General features: G+C 40.9%; 1 protein-coding gene and 2 pseudogenes across 2 annotated transcripts in view; 2 read left to right on the top strand and 1 right to left on the bottom strand.

Moving 5' to 3' along the window:
* CYSLTR1 (cysteinyl leukotriene receptor 1) overlaps window positions 1-13,507 on the top strand; it is a 73,512-nt gene extending 60,005 nt beyond the window's left edge. Inside the window, exon 3 of the mRNA XM_002763030.6 lies at window positions 11,623-13,507. Within this exon, the coding sequence (XP_002763076.4) occupies window positions 11,650-12,663 (1,014 nt within the window). The 5' untranslated portion in view covers window positions 11,623-11,649 and the 3' untranslated portion in view covers window positions 12,664-13,507. The remainder of the gene's footprint in view (window positions 1-11,622) is intronic.
* Window positions 13,508-13,884: 377 nt separating this feature from the next.
* Window positions 13,885-15,099, bottom strand: LOC108589912 (UPF0235 protein C15orf40 pseudogene; annotated as a pseudogene). Its single transcript, XR_013531584.1, has one exon. The product of XR_013531584.1 is annotated as a UPF0235 protein C15orf40 pseudogene (transcript).
* A 181-nt stretch (window positions 15,100-15,280) lies between these two features.
* On the top strand, window positions 15,281-17,405 carry LOC100394373 (histone acetyltransferase KAT7 pseudogene; annotated as a pseudogene).
* Window positions 17,406-17,740: the final 335 nt, after the last annotated feature.

Raw genomic sequence — 17,740 nt, 5'->3', positions numbered from 1 at the left:
AAACCTAAAATAAAAGTGAAAAACAAAGTAGATCTTAAGCATTCTTAACACACACATACACACATACATACACACACACACACAAATGGTATATGTGGTAATGAATGTGTTGATTAACTTTGTTAGGGAAATGATTTCACAGTGTATACTTACATGAAATCATCATATCATACATATGCAATTTCTGTTTGTCAATTATATCTCAATAAAGCTGAAAAAGGACTATTAACAAAATTTTCAACAGCACCATCTAGTGCCTCACAGGATAAATACTGCCCAGTTTGGAAAAAAAAAAAAAAAAACACTTGACACAAAACTAAGAAAAAGATTAACTTGGAGGGAGGACTCAAGATGGCGCTGTGAGAACAACCCAGGATTGAAGCTCTCGCTGGACGCACGGAGAGGGTGAGTCGGGGAAGCATTTCCAGATGGATCTTAGTTGCCCACAGAACGGGGAAATTCCCAGGTATAAAAGAGAGGCGGGACGCCAGGCAGACGTCTCCGCTGGCGTAGCCGGCAGCCGGTGAGGCTCCGGCCCGCGCCGGAGCGCAGAGGCGCTCCACAGCGCTCCATACAAAAGCGCACTGTTACGGGAGCCCTGTTGAACCAGCAAACTAAGACCCAAGAGGGCTGAACTTGAGACTGAACGGGTCTTGAACTCCGACCCAGCCCAGGAAATCCCAGGGACTCAGTGTTTCGGGGAGCGCAGTGCGACAAACAAAACAGCGATTCCAAACGCTCCCGGTGAATAGGTTTTTTTTTAAAGCGCAGCTCCGTGGGGGAGGGCCGTCAGCCATTACCGAGGCAATCAGGCCCTACTGAGGTACACGCCCATTGCTGACGCAGCCTGCCGCTGCCGAGGCAACCCGGTACAACAGAGAGACTCCGCCACAGGGCGTAGCCCGAGGCAACAGGGCGGAGACCACAGCAGAAGGGCAGAGCCTGCAGGAAAAGTGCGAACCTCACACCAGCAGGGCGGAGCCTCAGCAGGCAAAAAGTGACTAGACTGCCTCCTAGCTGGGCGGGACAGTGAGGAGGACACTCACAAGGAAAGCCCCAACCTCCCCCCAGACAGAGGATCTGAGGAAAAAAAAAGGGGTTTTCTTACGAGTTAGGTTGCAGCAGAACTAAACATAGAAGCCTAGCAGCCCTGAATGAACAACAGAGCTCACAGCTCACCACCTGAACTCCTACAGACTGTCTCCTCAAGCAACTCCCTGACCCCTCTATATCTATAAGACTGACATTCGGCAGACATCATCCTGGGACAAAGATAGCAGAAAAAGAAACTGGTAGCATCCCTCGCTGTTTCGCAGCCTCTACAGGTGCACCCCAGACAAGCAGGGCCTGGAGTGGACCTCAGCGGTCGTACAGTGAAGGGGCTAGACTGGTAGAAGGAAAACCAAGTAACAGAAATACTCCATCATCAACAATCTGGGTGTCCACTCAGAGATCCAATCAAAAAGTCAGTAACTACACAGACGACAGGTGAATAAATACACAAAGATGGGAAGAAACCAGCGCAAAAAGGAGGAAAACACCCAAAACCAGAACACCTCGCCACCTAGAAAGGACCAAAACTCCTCACCAGCAAGGGAACAAAGCTGGACGGAGAATTACTGTGATGAAATGACAGAATTAGACTTCAGAAGGTGGATAATGAGAAACTTTTGTGAGCTAAAAGAACATGTTTTAAATCAACATAAAGAAACTAAGAACCTTGAAAAAAGATTTGAAAAAAGATTTGAGGAAATGATAACAAGAATGGATACCTTAGAGAGGGATATGAATGAATTAAAGGAGCTGAAAAACACAATACGAGAACTTCGTGAAGCAAACGCAAGTTTCAATAGCCGAATTGACCAAGCAGAAGAAAGAATATCTGAAGTCGAAGACCAACTCAATGAAATAAAACGAGAAACGAAGATCAGAGAAAAAAGCGCAAAAAGGAATGAACAAAGTCTCCAAGAAATGTGGGACTATGTGAAGAGACCTAACCTACGTTTGACAGGCGTACCAGAATGTGATGAAGAGAATGAATCCAAGCTGGAAAATACTCTGCAGGACATTATCCAGGAAAATTTCCCCCACCTAGCAAGACAGGCCAACACTCAAATGCAGGAAATACAGAGAACACCACAAAGATATTCCACAAGAAGAGCAACCCCAAGGCACATAATCGTCAGATTCAACAAGGTTGAAATAAAGGAGAAAATACTAAGGGCAGCCAGAGAGAAAGGTCGGGTCACCCACAAAGGGAAGCCCATCAGACTCACAGCAGATCTCTCGGCAGAAACTCTACAAGCCAGAAGAGAGTGGGGGCCAATATTCAACATCCTTAAAGAAAAGAACTTTCAACCCAGAATTTCATATCCAGCCAAACTGAGCTTCAGAAGTGAAGGAAAAATAAAATCCTTTGCGAACAAGCAAGCACTCAGAGATTTTGACACCACGAGCCCTGCTTTACAAGAGCTCCTGAAAGAAGCACTACACATAGAAAGGAACAACCAGTACAAGCCATTCCAAAATCACACTAAATGCTAAACAGCATCAACATAATGAAGAATCTACAACAACTAATGGGCAAAACAGCAAGCTAGAATCAAAATGGCAGTGTCAAACTCACACATAACAATATTATCCCTAAATGTAAATGGACTAAATGCACCAATCAAAAGACACAGACTGGCAAATTGGATAAAAAGCCAAAACCCAGCAGTGTGCTGTATCCAGGAAACCCATCTCACATGCAAGGATAGACAAAGGCTCAAAATAAAGGGATGGAGGAAGATTTACCAAGCAAATGGAGAGCAAAAGAAACCAGGAGTTGCAATCCTCATCTCTGATAAAATAGACTTTAAAGCAACAAAGATCAAAAGAGACAAAGAAGGACATTACATAATGGTAACAGGATTGATACAACAAGAAGAGCTAACGATCCTAAACATATATGGACCCAATACAGGAGCACCCAGATACATAAGGCAAGTTCTTAATGACTTACAAAGAGACTTAGACTCCCACACAATAATAGTGGGAGACTTTAACACTCCACTGTCAATATTAGACAGATCAACCAGACAGAAAATCAACAAGGATATCCAGGGCTTGAACTCAGACCTGGAGCAAGCAAACCTGATAGACATTTACAGAACTCTCCACCCCAAATCCACAGAATATACATTCTTCTCAGCACCACATCACACCTACTCTAAAATTGACCACATAATTGGAAGTAAAGCACTGCTCAGCAAATGCAAAACAACTGAAATCATAACAAACAGCCTCTCAGACCATAGTGCAATCAAGTTAGAACTCAGAATTCAGAAACCAACCCAGAACCGCACAGCTTCATGGAAACTGAACAACTGGCTCCTGAATGTTGACTGGATAAACAACGAAATGAAGGCAGAAATAAAGAAGTTCTTCGAAACCAATGAGAACCAAGACACAACATGCCAGAATCTCTGGGACACATTTAAAGCAGTCTCTAGAGGAAAGTATATAGCAATAAGTGCCCGTATGAGAAGAATGGAGAGATCCAAAATTGACACCCTATCGTCAAAATTGAAAGAGCTAGAGGAGCAAGATCAAAAAAACTCAAAACCCAGCAGAAGACAAGAAATAACTAAGATCAGAGCTGAACTGAAGGAGATTGAGACACGAAAAACCCTCCAAAAAATCAATAAATCCAAGAGCTGGTTTTTTTAAAAGATCAACAAAATAGACCAGTAGCCAGACTGATAAAAAAGAAAAGAGAGAACAACCAAATAGATGCACTAAAAAATGATAAAGGGGAAATCACCACAGATTCCACAGAAATTCAAACCATCATCAGAGAATATTACAAACAACTCTATGCACATAAACTAGTAAACCTGGAAGAAATGGATAAATTCCTGGACTCCTGTGTCCTCCCAAGCCTAAACCAGGAGGAAGCTGAACCTATGAATAGACCAATAACAAGGGCAGAAGTCGAGGCAGCAATTAAGAGCATACCACACAAAAAAAGCCCAGGTCCACACGGGTTCACAGCCGAATTCTACCAGACACACAAAGAGGAGCTTGTACCATTTCTTCTGAAACTATTCCAAATAATCCAAAAAGAAGAAATCCTACCCAAATCATTCTACGAGACCAATATCATCCTGATACCAAAACCCAGCAGAGACCCAACAAGAAAAGAAAACTTCAGGCCAATATCCATGATGAACATAGATGCAAAAATCTTCAATAAAATATTTGCAAGCTGATTGCAACAGCAAATCAAAAAAACTTATTCATCATGATCAAGTAGGATTCATCCCAGGGATGCAAGGCTGGTTCAACATACGCAAGTCTATCAACGTAATTCACCACATAAACAGAACCAAAAACAAAAACCACATGATTATCTCAATTGATGCAGAGAAGGCATTTGACAAAATTCAACAGCCCTTTATGCTAAAAACCCTCAATAAACTCGGTATCGATGGAACGTATCTCAAAGTAATAAAAGCTATTTGTGACAAACCAACAGCCAATATCATACCGAATGGGCAAAAACTGGAAGCATTCCCTTTGAAATCCGGCACTTGACAAGGATGCCCTCTGTCACCACTCCTATTCGATATAGTACTGGAAGTTCTAGCCAGAGCAATCAGGCAAGAAAAAGAAATAAAGGGTATTCAAATAGGAAAGGTGGAAGCCAAATTGTCTCTATTTGCAGACGACATGATAATATACCTAGAAGACCCCATCACCTCAGCCCACAAACTCCTGAAACTGATAAGCAACTTCAGCAAAGTCTCAGGATATAAAATCAATGTGCAAAAATCACAAGCCTTCCTCTACACCAATAACAGACTTAAAGAGAGCCAAATCAAGAATGAACTGCCATTCACAATTGCTACAAAAAGAATAAAATACCTTGGAATAAAACTCACAAGGAACGTAAGGGACCTCTTCAGGGAAAACTACAAACCACTGCTCAACGAAATCAGAGAGGACACAAACAGATGGAGAAACATTCCATGTTCATGGTTAGGAAGAATTAATATCGTGAAAATGGCTATACTGCCCAAAGTAATTTACAGAATCAACGCTATCCCCATCAAGCTACCATTGACTTTCTTCACAGAACTGGAAAAAACCACCTTGAACTTCATATGGAACCAAAAGAGAGCCCGCATAGCCAAGTCAATTCTAAGCAAAAAGAACACAGCGGGGGGCATCACACTACCGGATTTCAAACTATACTATAAGGCTACAGTAATCAAAACAGCATGGTACTGGTACCAAAACAGAGATATAGATCAATGGAACAGAACAGAGGCATCAGAGGCAACACAACATAGCTACAACCATACAATCTTTGATAAACCTGACAAAAACAAGCAATGGGGAAAGGACTCCCTGTTCAACAAATGGTGTTGGGAAAACTGGCTAGCCATGTGTAGAAAGCAGAAACTGGACCCCTTCCTGACACCTTACACCAAAATTAACTCCAGATGGATTAAAGACTTAAACATAAGACCTGGCACCATAAAAACCCTAGAAGGAAATCTAGGCAAAACCATCCAGGACATAGGAGTAGGCTAGGACTTCATGAACAAAACACCAAAAGCATTGGCAACAAAAGCCAAAATAGACAAATGGGACCTAATGAAACTCCACAGCTTCTGCACAGCAAAAGAAACAGTCTCTAGTGTGAATCGGCAACCAACAGAATGGGAAAAAATTTTTGCAGCTTACCCATCTGACAAAGGGCTGATATCCAGAATTTACAAAGAACTCAAACAGATTTACAGGAAAAAAACAAACAAGCCCATTCAAAACTGGGCAAAGGATATGAACAGACACTTTACGAAAGAAGACATATATGAGGCCAACAATCATATGAAAAAATGCTCATCGTCACTAGTCATCAGAGAGATGCAAATCAAAACCACATTGAGATATCATCTCACGCCAGTTAGAATGGCGATCATTAAAAAATCTGGAGACAACAGATGCTGGAGAGGATGTGGAGAAAAAGGAACACTTTTACACTGTTGGTGGGAGTGTAAATTAGTCCAACCATTGTGGAAGATGGTGTGGCGATTCCTCAAGGCCTTAGAAATAGAAATCCCATTTGACCCAGCAATCCCATTACTGGGTATATATCCAAAGGACTATAAATCGTTCTACTACAAGGACACATGCACACGAATGTTCATTGCAGCACTGTTTACAATAGCAAAGACCTGGAATCAACCCAAATGCCCATCGATGATAGACTGGATTGGGAAAATGTGGCACATATACACCATGGAATATTATGCAGCAATCAGAAATGATGAGTTCGTGTCATTTGTAAGGACATGGATGAATCTGGAGAACATCATTCTCAGCAAACTGACACAAGAACAGAAAATGAAACACCACATATTCTCACTCATAGGCGGGTGATGAAAAATGAGAACACATGGACACAGAGAGGGGAGTACTAAACACTGGGGTCTATAGGGGGAAAAGGGGAGGGCCAGTGGGAGGGGGAGGTGGGGAGGGATTGCCAGGGGAGAAATACCAAATGTGGGTGAAGGGGAGAAAGCAAACAAAACACACTGCCCTGTGTGTACCTATGCAACTGTATTGCATGCTCTGCACATGTACCCCAAAACCAAAAATGCAATTTAAAAAAAAAGAAAAAAAGAAAAAGATTAACTTTAGGTAGTTTTTTCCTTCCACAACAGCACCTGAGTTCACAACCAGTGGTGAATGAGGCAGGTAACTATAAAGAAAATTGAGAAACAATGCAGGAGTTTGGAATAGGAGTCTCATTTTCCACTATGGGCTCAGAATGATTGGAGGGTAGGGGAAATTCAGGGTCTGCACGTGCAGGTTTGTTACATGGGTACATTGTGTGACACTGAGGATTGGGGTACGAATGGTTCCACCACTGAGGTAGTGAGTATGGTGCCCAATAGGCAGTTTTCCAGCCCATAATCCCCTCCCTTTTATACCTCCTATAGTAGTCTCCAATATATACTGTTCCCATCTTTATGTCCTTATGTACCCAATGTTTAGCTCCCATTTACAAGTGAGGACATGCAGTATTTGCTTTTCTGATCCTGCATTAATTTGCTTAAGATAATGGCCTTCAGATGCTTACATGTTGCAGCCGAAGACAGTCTTGTATGCTTTTTTTATGGCTGCCTGGTATCAAATGGCATATACATACCACATTTTCTTTATCAGTCCACCATGGATAAGCATCTAAGTTGATTCCATGTTTTCGCTATTGTGAATTGTGCTACAATGAACACAGAAGTATATGTGTCTTTATAAAAGAACAATTTATATACCTGTGGGTATTTACCAACTAATGGGATTGTTTGGCTAAAATGGCATTTTTGTTTTAAGATTTTTCAGAAATCTCCAAACTGCTTTCCACAGTGGCTGAACTAATTCACATTCCCACCAGCAATATATAAGTGTTCCCTTTCCAGAACCTCACCAACATCTAGTATTTTTCATTACTTTTGAATGACAGCAATTTTCACTGGTCTGAGATGGTATCTCATTGTGGTTTTAACTTGCATTTCTCTGATGATTAGTGATGTTGAGCATTTTTTGATATGTATGTTGGCTGCATCTGTCTTGTTTTGAGAAGTGTCATGTCTATTCATGCCCATTGCCGGTTTTTTTAACGAGGTTGTTTTTTCCATGTTGCTTTAAGTTTCTTATAGATTCTGGATATTAGATCTTTGCTGGATGGGTAGTTTGCAAATATTTTCTCCCATTCTGTAGGTTGTCTGTTTACTCTGTTAATAGTTTCTTTTGCTGTGCAGAAGCTCTTTAGTATAATTAGATCCCAATTGTTAATTTATGTTTTGCTGCTCTTGACATCTTCGTCATGAAATATTTGCTAGGTCTTTTGTTGAAAATGGTATTTCCCAGGTTTTCTTTTAGGGTTTTTATAGTTCTGGGTCTTATGTTTAAGCCTTCATTCATCTTGAGTTTATTTTTTTACATGGTGAAAGGATGGGTCCAGATTCAATCTTCTGCATATGGCTAGCCAGTTATCTCAAGCACCATTTTTTGGATATGAAGTCCCTTCTCCATGGCTTGTTATTGATGACTTTGTTGAATATCAGATGGTTGTACGTGTGCAGATTTATTTCTGGAATCCCTATTCTGCGTCATTGGTCTATGTGTCTTTGTACCAGTATTACGCTGTTTGGTTACTCTAGCTTTGTAGTGTAGTTTGAAGTTGGATAGTGTGATGGCTCTGGCTTTGTTGTTTTTGTTTAGTTTGCTTTGGGTGTTCAGGCTCTTCTGGTGTCAGATGAATTTTAGAAGTGATTTTCTTAATTCTGTGAAAAGCAATGTTGGTAGTTTCACGGAAATAGCATTAAATCTGTAAAGGGGCAGTATAGCCATTTTGACAATATTGATTCATCTCGTCCATGAGCATAAAATGTTTTTTCATTTGTTTATGTCATATCTGGTTTCTTTGATCAGTGTTTTGTAATTCTCATTGTAAAGATCTTCCACTTCCCCTGTTAGCTGTATTCCTAAGAACTTTATTCTTTTTCAGCTATTGTAAATGAGCTAGTGTTCTTGATGTTTTCCATGTTGCTTGATCTCTCTCTCCCTATCTTTCTGGGATGCCAATGAGTCATGAGTTCAGTCTATTTACATAATCCCATTATTTCTCAGAGGATTTGTTCTTTCTTCTTTTTTTCTTTTTGTCTAATTGAGTTATTTCTGAAAACTGGTCTTTGAGCTCTGGGATTCTTTCCTCACATTGGTCTATTCTCCTGTTAATATTTCCATTTGTATTATGAAATTCTTGAAGAAAGTTATTCAGCTCTAGAAAATCAGTTTGGTTCTTCCTCAAAATGGCTATTTTATCTTTCAGCTCTTGTATCATTTTATTGGATTCATGAGCTTCTTTGAATTCAGTTTCAACTTGTTTCTGAATTTCAATGAACTTTGTTGACATACAGATTTGAATTCTATGTCTGTCATTTCAACTCTTTCAATCTGGTTAAGAATCATTCCTAGAGAGCTAGTTTGATTATTTGGAGATAAGAAGATACTCTGGATTTTAGAGTTGTCAGAGCTCTCCCACTGGTTCTTTCTTGTTTGTATGGGCTGATGTCCCTTTAAGGTTTGAAATTGCTGTCCTTTGCATATGGGTTTTTGCTTTTATATTCTTTGATGCCCTTGATGGTTTGACTGGTATAACTAAAGTTTAGTCAATTGACTTTGTTTCTGGATAATTTCAGGGGTCCAAGGTTCAGCTCAGTTCTCCTGAGCTGTGTGCTTATCTTTGGTGGGCTGGGACCAGGCCCACAGTTTTTTCTCTGGTCCCTTAAGATTAAGAACCTGCTGTTCTGGAGGAACCAAGGTGTTCCCAGTCTACTGGCAACAATACGTCAATAGGGACTGCCAGCAAAAGCACTTCAGGGGGGTGATAGGGGTGGCAGTGGGGTCTGTGCACATGTGCTGGTAAAGTGGTGGGGAGAGGCTGCAGGCAATTGTATGCTAGTGGCAGTCCATCTACAAAACAGCTCTCTGACTGTTACGCAGGGAAAGAACTATGGTGAAAGAACTTCTGGTGAAAGAACTATGGTGGTAGCTGCTAGCAAGTTCTTTGGCTGGGCAGCTGAAGCTGTGCTGCAAGCAGGTGTGGCCAGACAGGGACCTTGCGAGAGTCCTGCAGACAAGGCGGTCCTCAGATCAGACTAGCCCTATCCTATGAGCAAGATAGTCTTGCTCTGTCCAGTTCTGGCAGCCAACAAAAGATGAAGCCACCTAGAGGAGTATGGTGATCCTTGGGGTATGTGTAACCATGACCATGCTCCACTATAGCCATTCTGGTGCCAAACACTCTGGGCTCTGTGAAGGCTGGATTTCTGTCTCTGCCAACTCTCTGAGCAGTTCTCCCTGCCAGCTCAAACGTCCATGGGGGTCATGGGGTTTTCTGTAGCTAAGATTCCAAATGCCCATGGCCCAAGTGTCCTTGACTACTCCAAGCCTATTTCACTCATCTCTTCCCCAGGAGCTGCTCTGGGCCAGGAATTAGTCCTAGTACTGGGTACACCTGTGCAGTATTCTCACCTTTCTCCCATTTCAGCCCAGGGTCTGCATCCTCCATCTGTCCACTTTCAATGCCTTTTTTCCAAGGATCAATTTGGAGTGTCACAATCTTCTTCACAGTCTGGTCTTTTGGTGGAAGAATTCTTTCTGCCTGCATTTAGTTGGCCATCTTGGCTCAGAAAATCCATCCAATTTTTATCTTACATCAAATTTCTTGGTAAATAATAATAAAATTTTTTAATGAAAGGAAAAAAATGGAACAACTAGCTGGGATGGTTAGTTGGATGGATGCTGCATCCTCAATAGCAAATATAGTTATTAGCAGTAGTAAACTTGGGAAGTTATATCTCACCTGCAACAACTACCATAGCTATCTGTTTCTGTATCCTTAGTAAAGATCAGTCCCCTTCATGGCTGGCAGTTTTTGTATACTCACCTTACAAACCCCAACACCTCTCTTACAAGGGAGCAGGAGTTGTGTAAAAGGTCAGCATCAGACTTCAATAGAAGATTGTCTAATATATATTGAGTTCCTTCAACCTTTGTAAAGAATAAAAGAGAATAATCTAGAGAAAAAAAGAAAGAAATCACTACTTCTACACCACAGTTTCTCACCTCAAGCCCTCTCTGATCAGAACTTGTTGACTGCCCTCAGTGACAGAGCTGAAATAGACTAGAGCAAGTATAAACTATAAGAGATATTCTTCTTATAAGAGAAATAACTGTATCTTGCTAAACAGTAGAGAGCTAGAAAGTCTAGAAGGAGAACAAAAATGAACAGCTACAACATATTTCTTACCCAACAAGTATATTCCAACTAGTTGTACTACATCTTTCTTCAGAGCCTTAGTGGTACAGATTTTAGAAATGTACTTTATCACTCTGAAACATTTTTGTCATCATTAAAATAACTAGATGGCTTCTAAGGTTTCTCTAGCCATGGAGTTCTGCAGTTATAGATAGAGTCAACCATGTTGTAGATTAATCATGTTCCCCAGGGGAGGGAGTTTCATTAACAGCAAATTAGATTATTTTCCATAGGTATGGGCAGCACTCAACAGATGTTACCAAGAAAGCCCTCTTCTTAAAGGAACCAAGTATATTTAGTCAGATTTTATTCTCTAAAATAACTCAGAGATTTTCCAATAGATAGATAGATATAGATACAGATATATTCATACACATGAAACTGCTATCTTAAAGCTTTTCTCTAATGGAAAAACAAGCTCATTTGAAAGGAAAATATACCAAATTGTACTAGAGTAGTATGATTTAAAATACAGGAGGGCTGTTTCACCGAGGTCTTGAAGATTCAGAGGAAGACCATCAGAAAACCATGGGTGGGAAAGGAGTAAAAAAGCGTTTTCTGGATGCCTGTAGAACACAAACTCTTCTCCTGAGGAAAAGATACAGCTGAATCCCTCCTCATTGCCTCACTACTCTCACTTCCTGCTGTGGTCAAAAACTATACATAGTGACACTATGAAATGAAACATTAGTACTTCCTGTAATTTATGGTCTGGTTAAAATTGACAATTTTTTTATATATTGTAGGCAAAAAGCAGACATTCCTAGAGAAACATGGATGGAACTGGAAACCTGACAGTATCTTCTGCCACATGCCATGACACTATTGATGAATTCCGCAATCAAGTGTATTCCACCTTGTACTCTATGATCTCTGTTGTAGGTTTCTTTGGCAATGGCTTTGTGCTCTATGTCCTCATAAAAACCTATCATGAGAAGTCAGCCTTCCAAATATACATGATTAATTTAGCAATAGCAGATCTACTCTGTGTGTGCACGCTGCCTCTCCGTGTGGTCTATTATGTTCACAAAGGCATTTGGTTCTTCGGTGACTTTTTGTGTCGACTCAGCACCTATGCTTTGTATGTCAACCTCTATTGTAGCATCTTTTTTATGACAGCCATGAGCTTTTTCCGGTGCATTGCAATTGTTTTCCCAGTTCAGAACATTAATTTGGTTACACAGAAAAAAGCCAGGTTTGTGTGTGTTGGTATTTGGATTTTTGTAATTTTGGCCAGTTCTCCATTTTTAATAACCAAGTCATACAAAGATGAGAAAAATAATACCAAGTGCTTTGAGCCCCCACAAGACAATCAAACTAAAAATCATGTTTTGATCTTGCATTATGTGTCATTGTTTCTTGGCTTTATCATCCCTTTTGTTATTATAATTGTCTGTTACACAATGATCATTTTGACCTTACTAAAAAAATCAATGAAGAAAAATCTGTCAAGTCATAAAAAGGCTATAAGAATGATCATGGTCGTGACAGCTGCCTTTTTAGTCAGTTTCATGCCATATCATATTCAACGTACCATTCACCTTCATTTTTTACACAATGAAACTAAACCCTGTGATTCTGTCCTTAGAATGCAGAAGTCAGTTGTCATAACCTTGTCTCTGGCTGCATCAAATTGTTGCTTTGACCCGCTCCTATATTTCTTTTCTGGGGGTAACTTTAGGAGAAGACTGTCTACATTTAGAAAGCATTCCTTGTCCAGCATGACTTATGTGCCCAGGAAGAAAGCCTCTTTGCCAGAAAAAGGAGAAGAAATATGTAAGGTATAGTTTAAACCTATTTCCAGTCCAAACCAATGAGAACAGTTTCCCAAATGAGTATTTTCTCAAATCATTTAAATAAAATACAATTTTTTATTAATATTTACAAATACTTAACTATATGTGCCCACTAATCTATCTCATTTATGCATTCACATTATTAGATATTTGTAGATATTTTAAATGCTAAAAATTCAGACCACAACTATGAACTAAATTATAAATAATTTTGACCATTCACCAAAATTTGAAGAGTATTTGTATCTTTGCACTATAAAATATTTCTCATATTAAGGTTTTCCTTTTCAAATAAAAGCTTTACAAAGGATAAAATATATAAAATTCGTCCGTGTAAATTATATGTAAGCTAACAGTTATCAAATATTTAAAAAGATATAAAATTGGCAATAGTTCTCAATCATTCTAACATATTCCTTTGCATGCATGCCATCAGATGAGAACTGAAGATCAAAATAAACTACAAAGGATTTATGAAGAAAATTTTGAACATTCATGTTACAAATTCTTTTAAGAAGTACAAACATTTATGTATATGTTTACAACTATATGTAAGAGATTTTACTCTGTGATATGTATTATGGTTGAAAGTTCACTGTAAGTTTTATTATTTCATTACTTTTTGTTGGTATGTTGAGAAGAATATCATTGATATGTTTACAGTGAGTTTTATATTACAGTGGACCCTTTGATCTCAAAACGGACACAATAACTCATCTAGGCTGAAATATAATATTCATGGACAAGCTTTCGCTGAAGTGTAGTGTGTTCTTTAACTTTGTGTTTTAAAAGGTACATTATCTCAGAGGAAATAAATGATAACTATGAAGAAAAAGGAAAGCTTTGGGAAAAATTTCTATCAGAATCTGCCATTTGCACATTATTTCTATTTCATTTCTAATGTTGTAGTCCCTTGGGGAAAAAATTACAAAACATAAAGACAAAGAACCTCTAAGGCATAGTAATAGCTTGTGCTCATTTATTTTTAATTTACCTGTGACCTGACCATACCTATCCTCTTATCCTATACTATTTTTCCCTTGCTGGAGACAAAGATCAAATATAACATTTATCACAAAATTCAATCCTTATTTCTCATTTACTAATCCTTCTGCTATTCAGCTAGCAGCACAATATGGTAGAAGAGCACTAGATTGGAATCCAGAAGACCTGGATGCTAACCTGGTCTCTATTGCTTACTAGTTATGTAACTTTTTTTTTTTTTTGAGATATGATGATTTTAATTTACAATCTGGAAAAACTTAATTCAAAAAGGAGTCAAAAGATCTGAGTTCTAGTTCCAACTTGCATGGTACAATCTTGAGTAAGTCTCTCAACTTCTGGGCATCAGAAGCTCCGCCCACAGAATGAAAGGTGTTAAATCAGGTCATCTTGAATATTCTTTCCAGCTCTGTTATTTTATAATGACATGAAATCAGAGTAACATGTTCCAGGCTGTTTGGGGTTAGGGATTTTAGAACCTGTATTCAATGTATAGCACTTTTTAAATTTCTACTTTTTGAAGTCTTATTTCAATATATATATATTCTTCTCTGCATGTTCTTCTGTAGTATAGTATAGCATAGTTCTTCATGTAGTATATGTTTCTATTTAACAGCCTTTTCATAATTAGCAATAAAAAAGTTTCTCAAGGATGTATTTTTCATTTCTTTTTTTTTTGAGAGGGAGTTCACTCTTGTTGCCCAGGATGGAGTGCAATGGCACGATCTCAGCTCACTGCAATCTCTGCCTCCTGGGTTCAAGCGATTCTCCTGCCTCAGTCTCCCAAGTAGCTAGGATTACAGGCATGCACCATCACACACAGCCAATTTTGTACTTTTAGTAGAGACAGGGTTTCACCATGTTGGTCAGGCTGATCTTAAACTCCTGACCTCAGGTGATCTGGCCGCTCGTGGGATTGCAGGCATGAGCCACCACACCTGGCCTCATTTCTTGCTCATGTTTTTTTGGCTTCCTTTTTTAATTTCTCCAAGATCTCTTCTGGAGTTGTAGAGGCCAAAAGCTTCACCACCTTTTCACGAGATTTACCACTCTTATCCAAAACCACATCACTCTTCCTGAGTTCTAGGACCTTGGAAAGATACCGACAGAGCTCAGCGTTAGCCTCTCCCTCTGATGGGGGTGCTGCAATAGCTACATTGATGGCTTCTACTGTCAAATCTGTTACAGCATTTTGTCTAGAGCCAGGTTTGGCATGGATGGCTATGGTGACACAACCTATAGGATCAACTGCCACAGGCCCTGAGGGAGGAAGAGATCTCTCTGGCTCTTTGCTCTGGCTTTTACCCTTGGTCGTCGCACCAGCCTTCTTGGGCATCTCGGCGGCAAGAGGAAGCCGAGCGGAACCCCAAGTACTGGGTTCTTCCCCGACCTGCCCCAGCGCTCTGTAGAGCCGCAGCATCCCTCCCTGACTGGGGAGGCGCCGGAAGAACCAGTTATGTAACTTTAAGCAAATGACATAAACGCTAATCCTCAGCTTCCTCATTTGTAAAATGGTAATAATACTTGCCCTGCATTTTTATAGGGCATTTGTGAAACTCAAATTAGATCCGGCATGTTAAAGTTTTTAAAAATATATAACAAGGGCAGAACGCTTCAGACGCTGAGAGGCAGGAAGCACTAGGGATCGTCTGCAGGATTAGGACTGCTACAGAGGCCGCCACGAAGCCCGCCGGAGCCACAGTTCCTGCTGCTGCTGCCGCTGCTGCCCAAATCAGAACCGTCGGACCGCAACCGCCAGCAATGCCGTGAAGGAAGAGGAATGCAGGCAGTAGTTCAAATGGAACCAAAGATTCCGATTTTTCTACAGATGTCAAGCACACAGGCAGTTGAGAAAGTGATGGCACATCCCGACAATGTGCTCGAGTTACTCGCTCCTCAGCCAGGCTAAGCCAGAGTTCTCAAGATTCCAGCCCTCTTCGAAATTTGCAGTCTTTTGGCACCGAAAAGCCTGCTTATTATACAAGAAGAGTGACCCGTAGTCAGCAGCAGCCTGCCCCAGTGAAACCGAAAAAATACCCTCTTCAGCAGACTCGTTCATCTGACTCAGAAACTGAGCAAGTGGTTGGTTTTTCAGACAGAAACGAAAAATACAGCTGATCATGATGAGTCATCACCTCGAACTGGAAAGGCACCTTCTTCTGAGTCTGACATAGACATCTCTAGCCCCAGTGTGTCTCATGATGAGAGCATTGCCAAGGACACGTCTCTGAAGGACTCAGGCATTGATCTCTCTGGTCGCCCCAAGCGCCGTCGCTTTCACGAAAGCTACAACTTCAATATGAAGTGTCCGACACCAGGCTATAACTCTAGTACACCTTACAGGAAAACATGAGAGACATTTCTCCATCTTATGATGCCCACTCTATGATAACCTCTCAGCTGAGTAATGCAAGATGTGAGCACAGAGCCGGAATAAGCAGATAGAAGAAAGGATGCTGTCTCACAGGCAAGATGACAACAGGCCTGCAACCAGGCACCAGGCATCAACGGAGAGGCAGCTTTGATATAAGGAAAAAGTGGCTGAACTCAGGAGGAAAAGAAATTCTGGAATGAGCAAAGAACAGAAAGACAAGCAGATGGAACACAGACAGACCTATGGGAACACACCAGAACCTCTCATAGAAAACCTGACAAGCGAGTATCACTTGGATCTTTTCCAAAGAGCACAAGCCCGGGCTTCAGAGGATTTGGAGAAGTTAAGGCTGCAAGGCCAAATCACAGAGGGAAGCAACATGACTAAAACAATTGCTTTTGGCCGCTATGAACTTGATACCTGGTACCATTCTCCATATCCTGAAGAATATGCATGGCTGGGACATCTCTCTATGTGTGAATTCTGTTTAAAATATATGAAAAGCCAAATGATACTCCACCAGCACATGGCCAAGTGTGTGTGGAAACACCCACCTGGTGATGAGATATATCGCAAAGGTTCAATCTCCATGTTTGAAGTGGATGGCAAGAAAAACAAGATCTACTGCCAAAACCCATGCCTGTTGGCCAAACTTTTTCTGGACCACAAGACATTATATTACGATGTGGAACCCTTCCTGTTCTATGTTATGACAGAGGCGGACAACACTGGCTGTCACCTGATTGGGTATTTTTCCAAGGAAAAGAATTCATTCCTCAACTACAACATATCCTGTATCCTTACCATGCCTCAGTACATGAGACAGGGCTATGGCAAGATGTTCATTGATTTCAGTTATTTGCTTTCCAACGTCTAAGAAAAAGTTGGCTCCCCAGAATGTCCACTCTCAGATCTGGGGCTTACAAGCCATCACAGTTACTGGAAAGAAGTACTTCACCACTATCTGCATAATTTCCAATGCAAAGAGATTTCTGTTGAAGAAATCAGTCAGGAGACGGCTGTGAATCCCATGGACATTGTCAGTACTCTGCAAGCCCTTCAGATGCTCAAGTACTGGAAGGGAAAACACCTAGTTTTAAAGAGACAGGACCTGATTGATGAGTGGATAGCCAAAGAGGCCAAAAGGTCCAACTCCAGTAAAACCATGGATCCCAGCTGCTTAAAATGGACCCGTCCCAAGGGCACTTAAAGTGACCTGTCATTCTGAGCCAGCAAACCCCAGCAGTAAGAATCCGTACCCTAGAGATCTCTCTGTCATTTCTGTTGCTCTTATGATTGGCAAGTACCGTTTAGGAAGGCCATGCCCCTCAGGACTGTCCTGGCTCTGACCTCCATGTACACTGCAGACGCTGGTTCTGAGGAACTGTTGTTTCAGCCTCAGTGAGGTTGCCTGGATGGGATCTGTATTAGACTTGAGTGCAGATCTCTCAGCACTGACCCAAGGAGTTCTGTTATGGTACTGTATGTGTCCAGCCACTGGTTCTCTCCTCGGGTCCTCTCGCCCCATGAGGTGGTGTTGTGTTTTCTAAGCATGGTACTAGTGCTTGCCACCTGGTCACCAGCCCTCCAAATATGGCTGCCACCACCAGGACCTTTCCAGTTACTCCTAATACATGTGTTCTACGGAGGGGTAGGGAAGAGGTGGCACTTGTGAGTGTGTGTGGATTAGGA

This window comes from Callithrix jacchus, chromosome X, assembly GCF_049354715.1.
Source record: "Callithrix jacchus isolate 240 chromosome X, calJac240_pri, whole genome shotgun sequence".
NCBI classification, from domain to species: Eukaryota; Metazoa; Chordata; class Mammalia; order Primates; family Cebidae; genus Callithrix; species Callithrix jacchus.
Note: the sequence above shows the minus strand (reverse complement) of the source record. Positions and strands in the feature narration are given on the sequence as shown.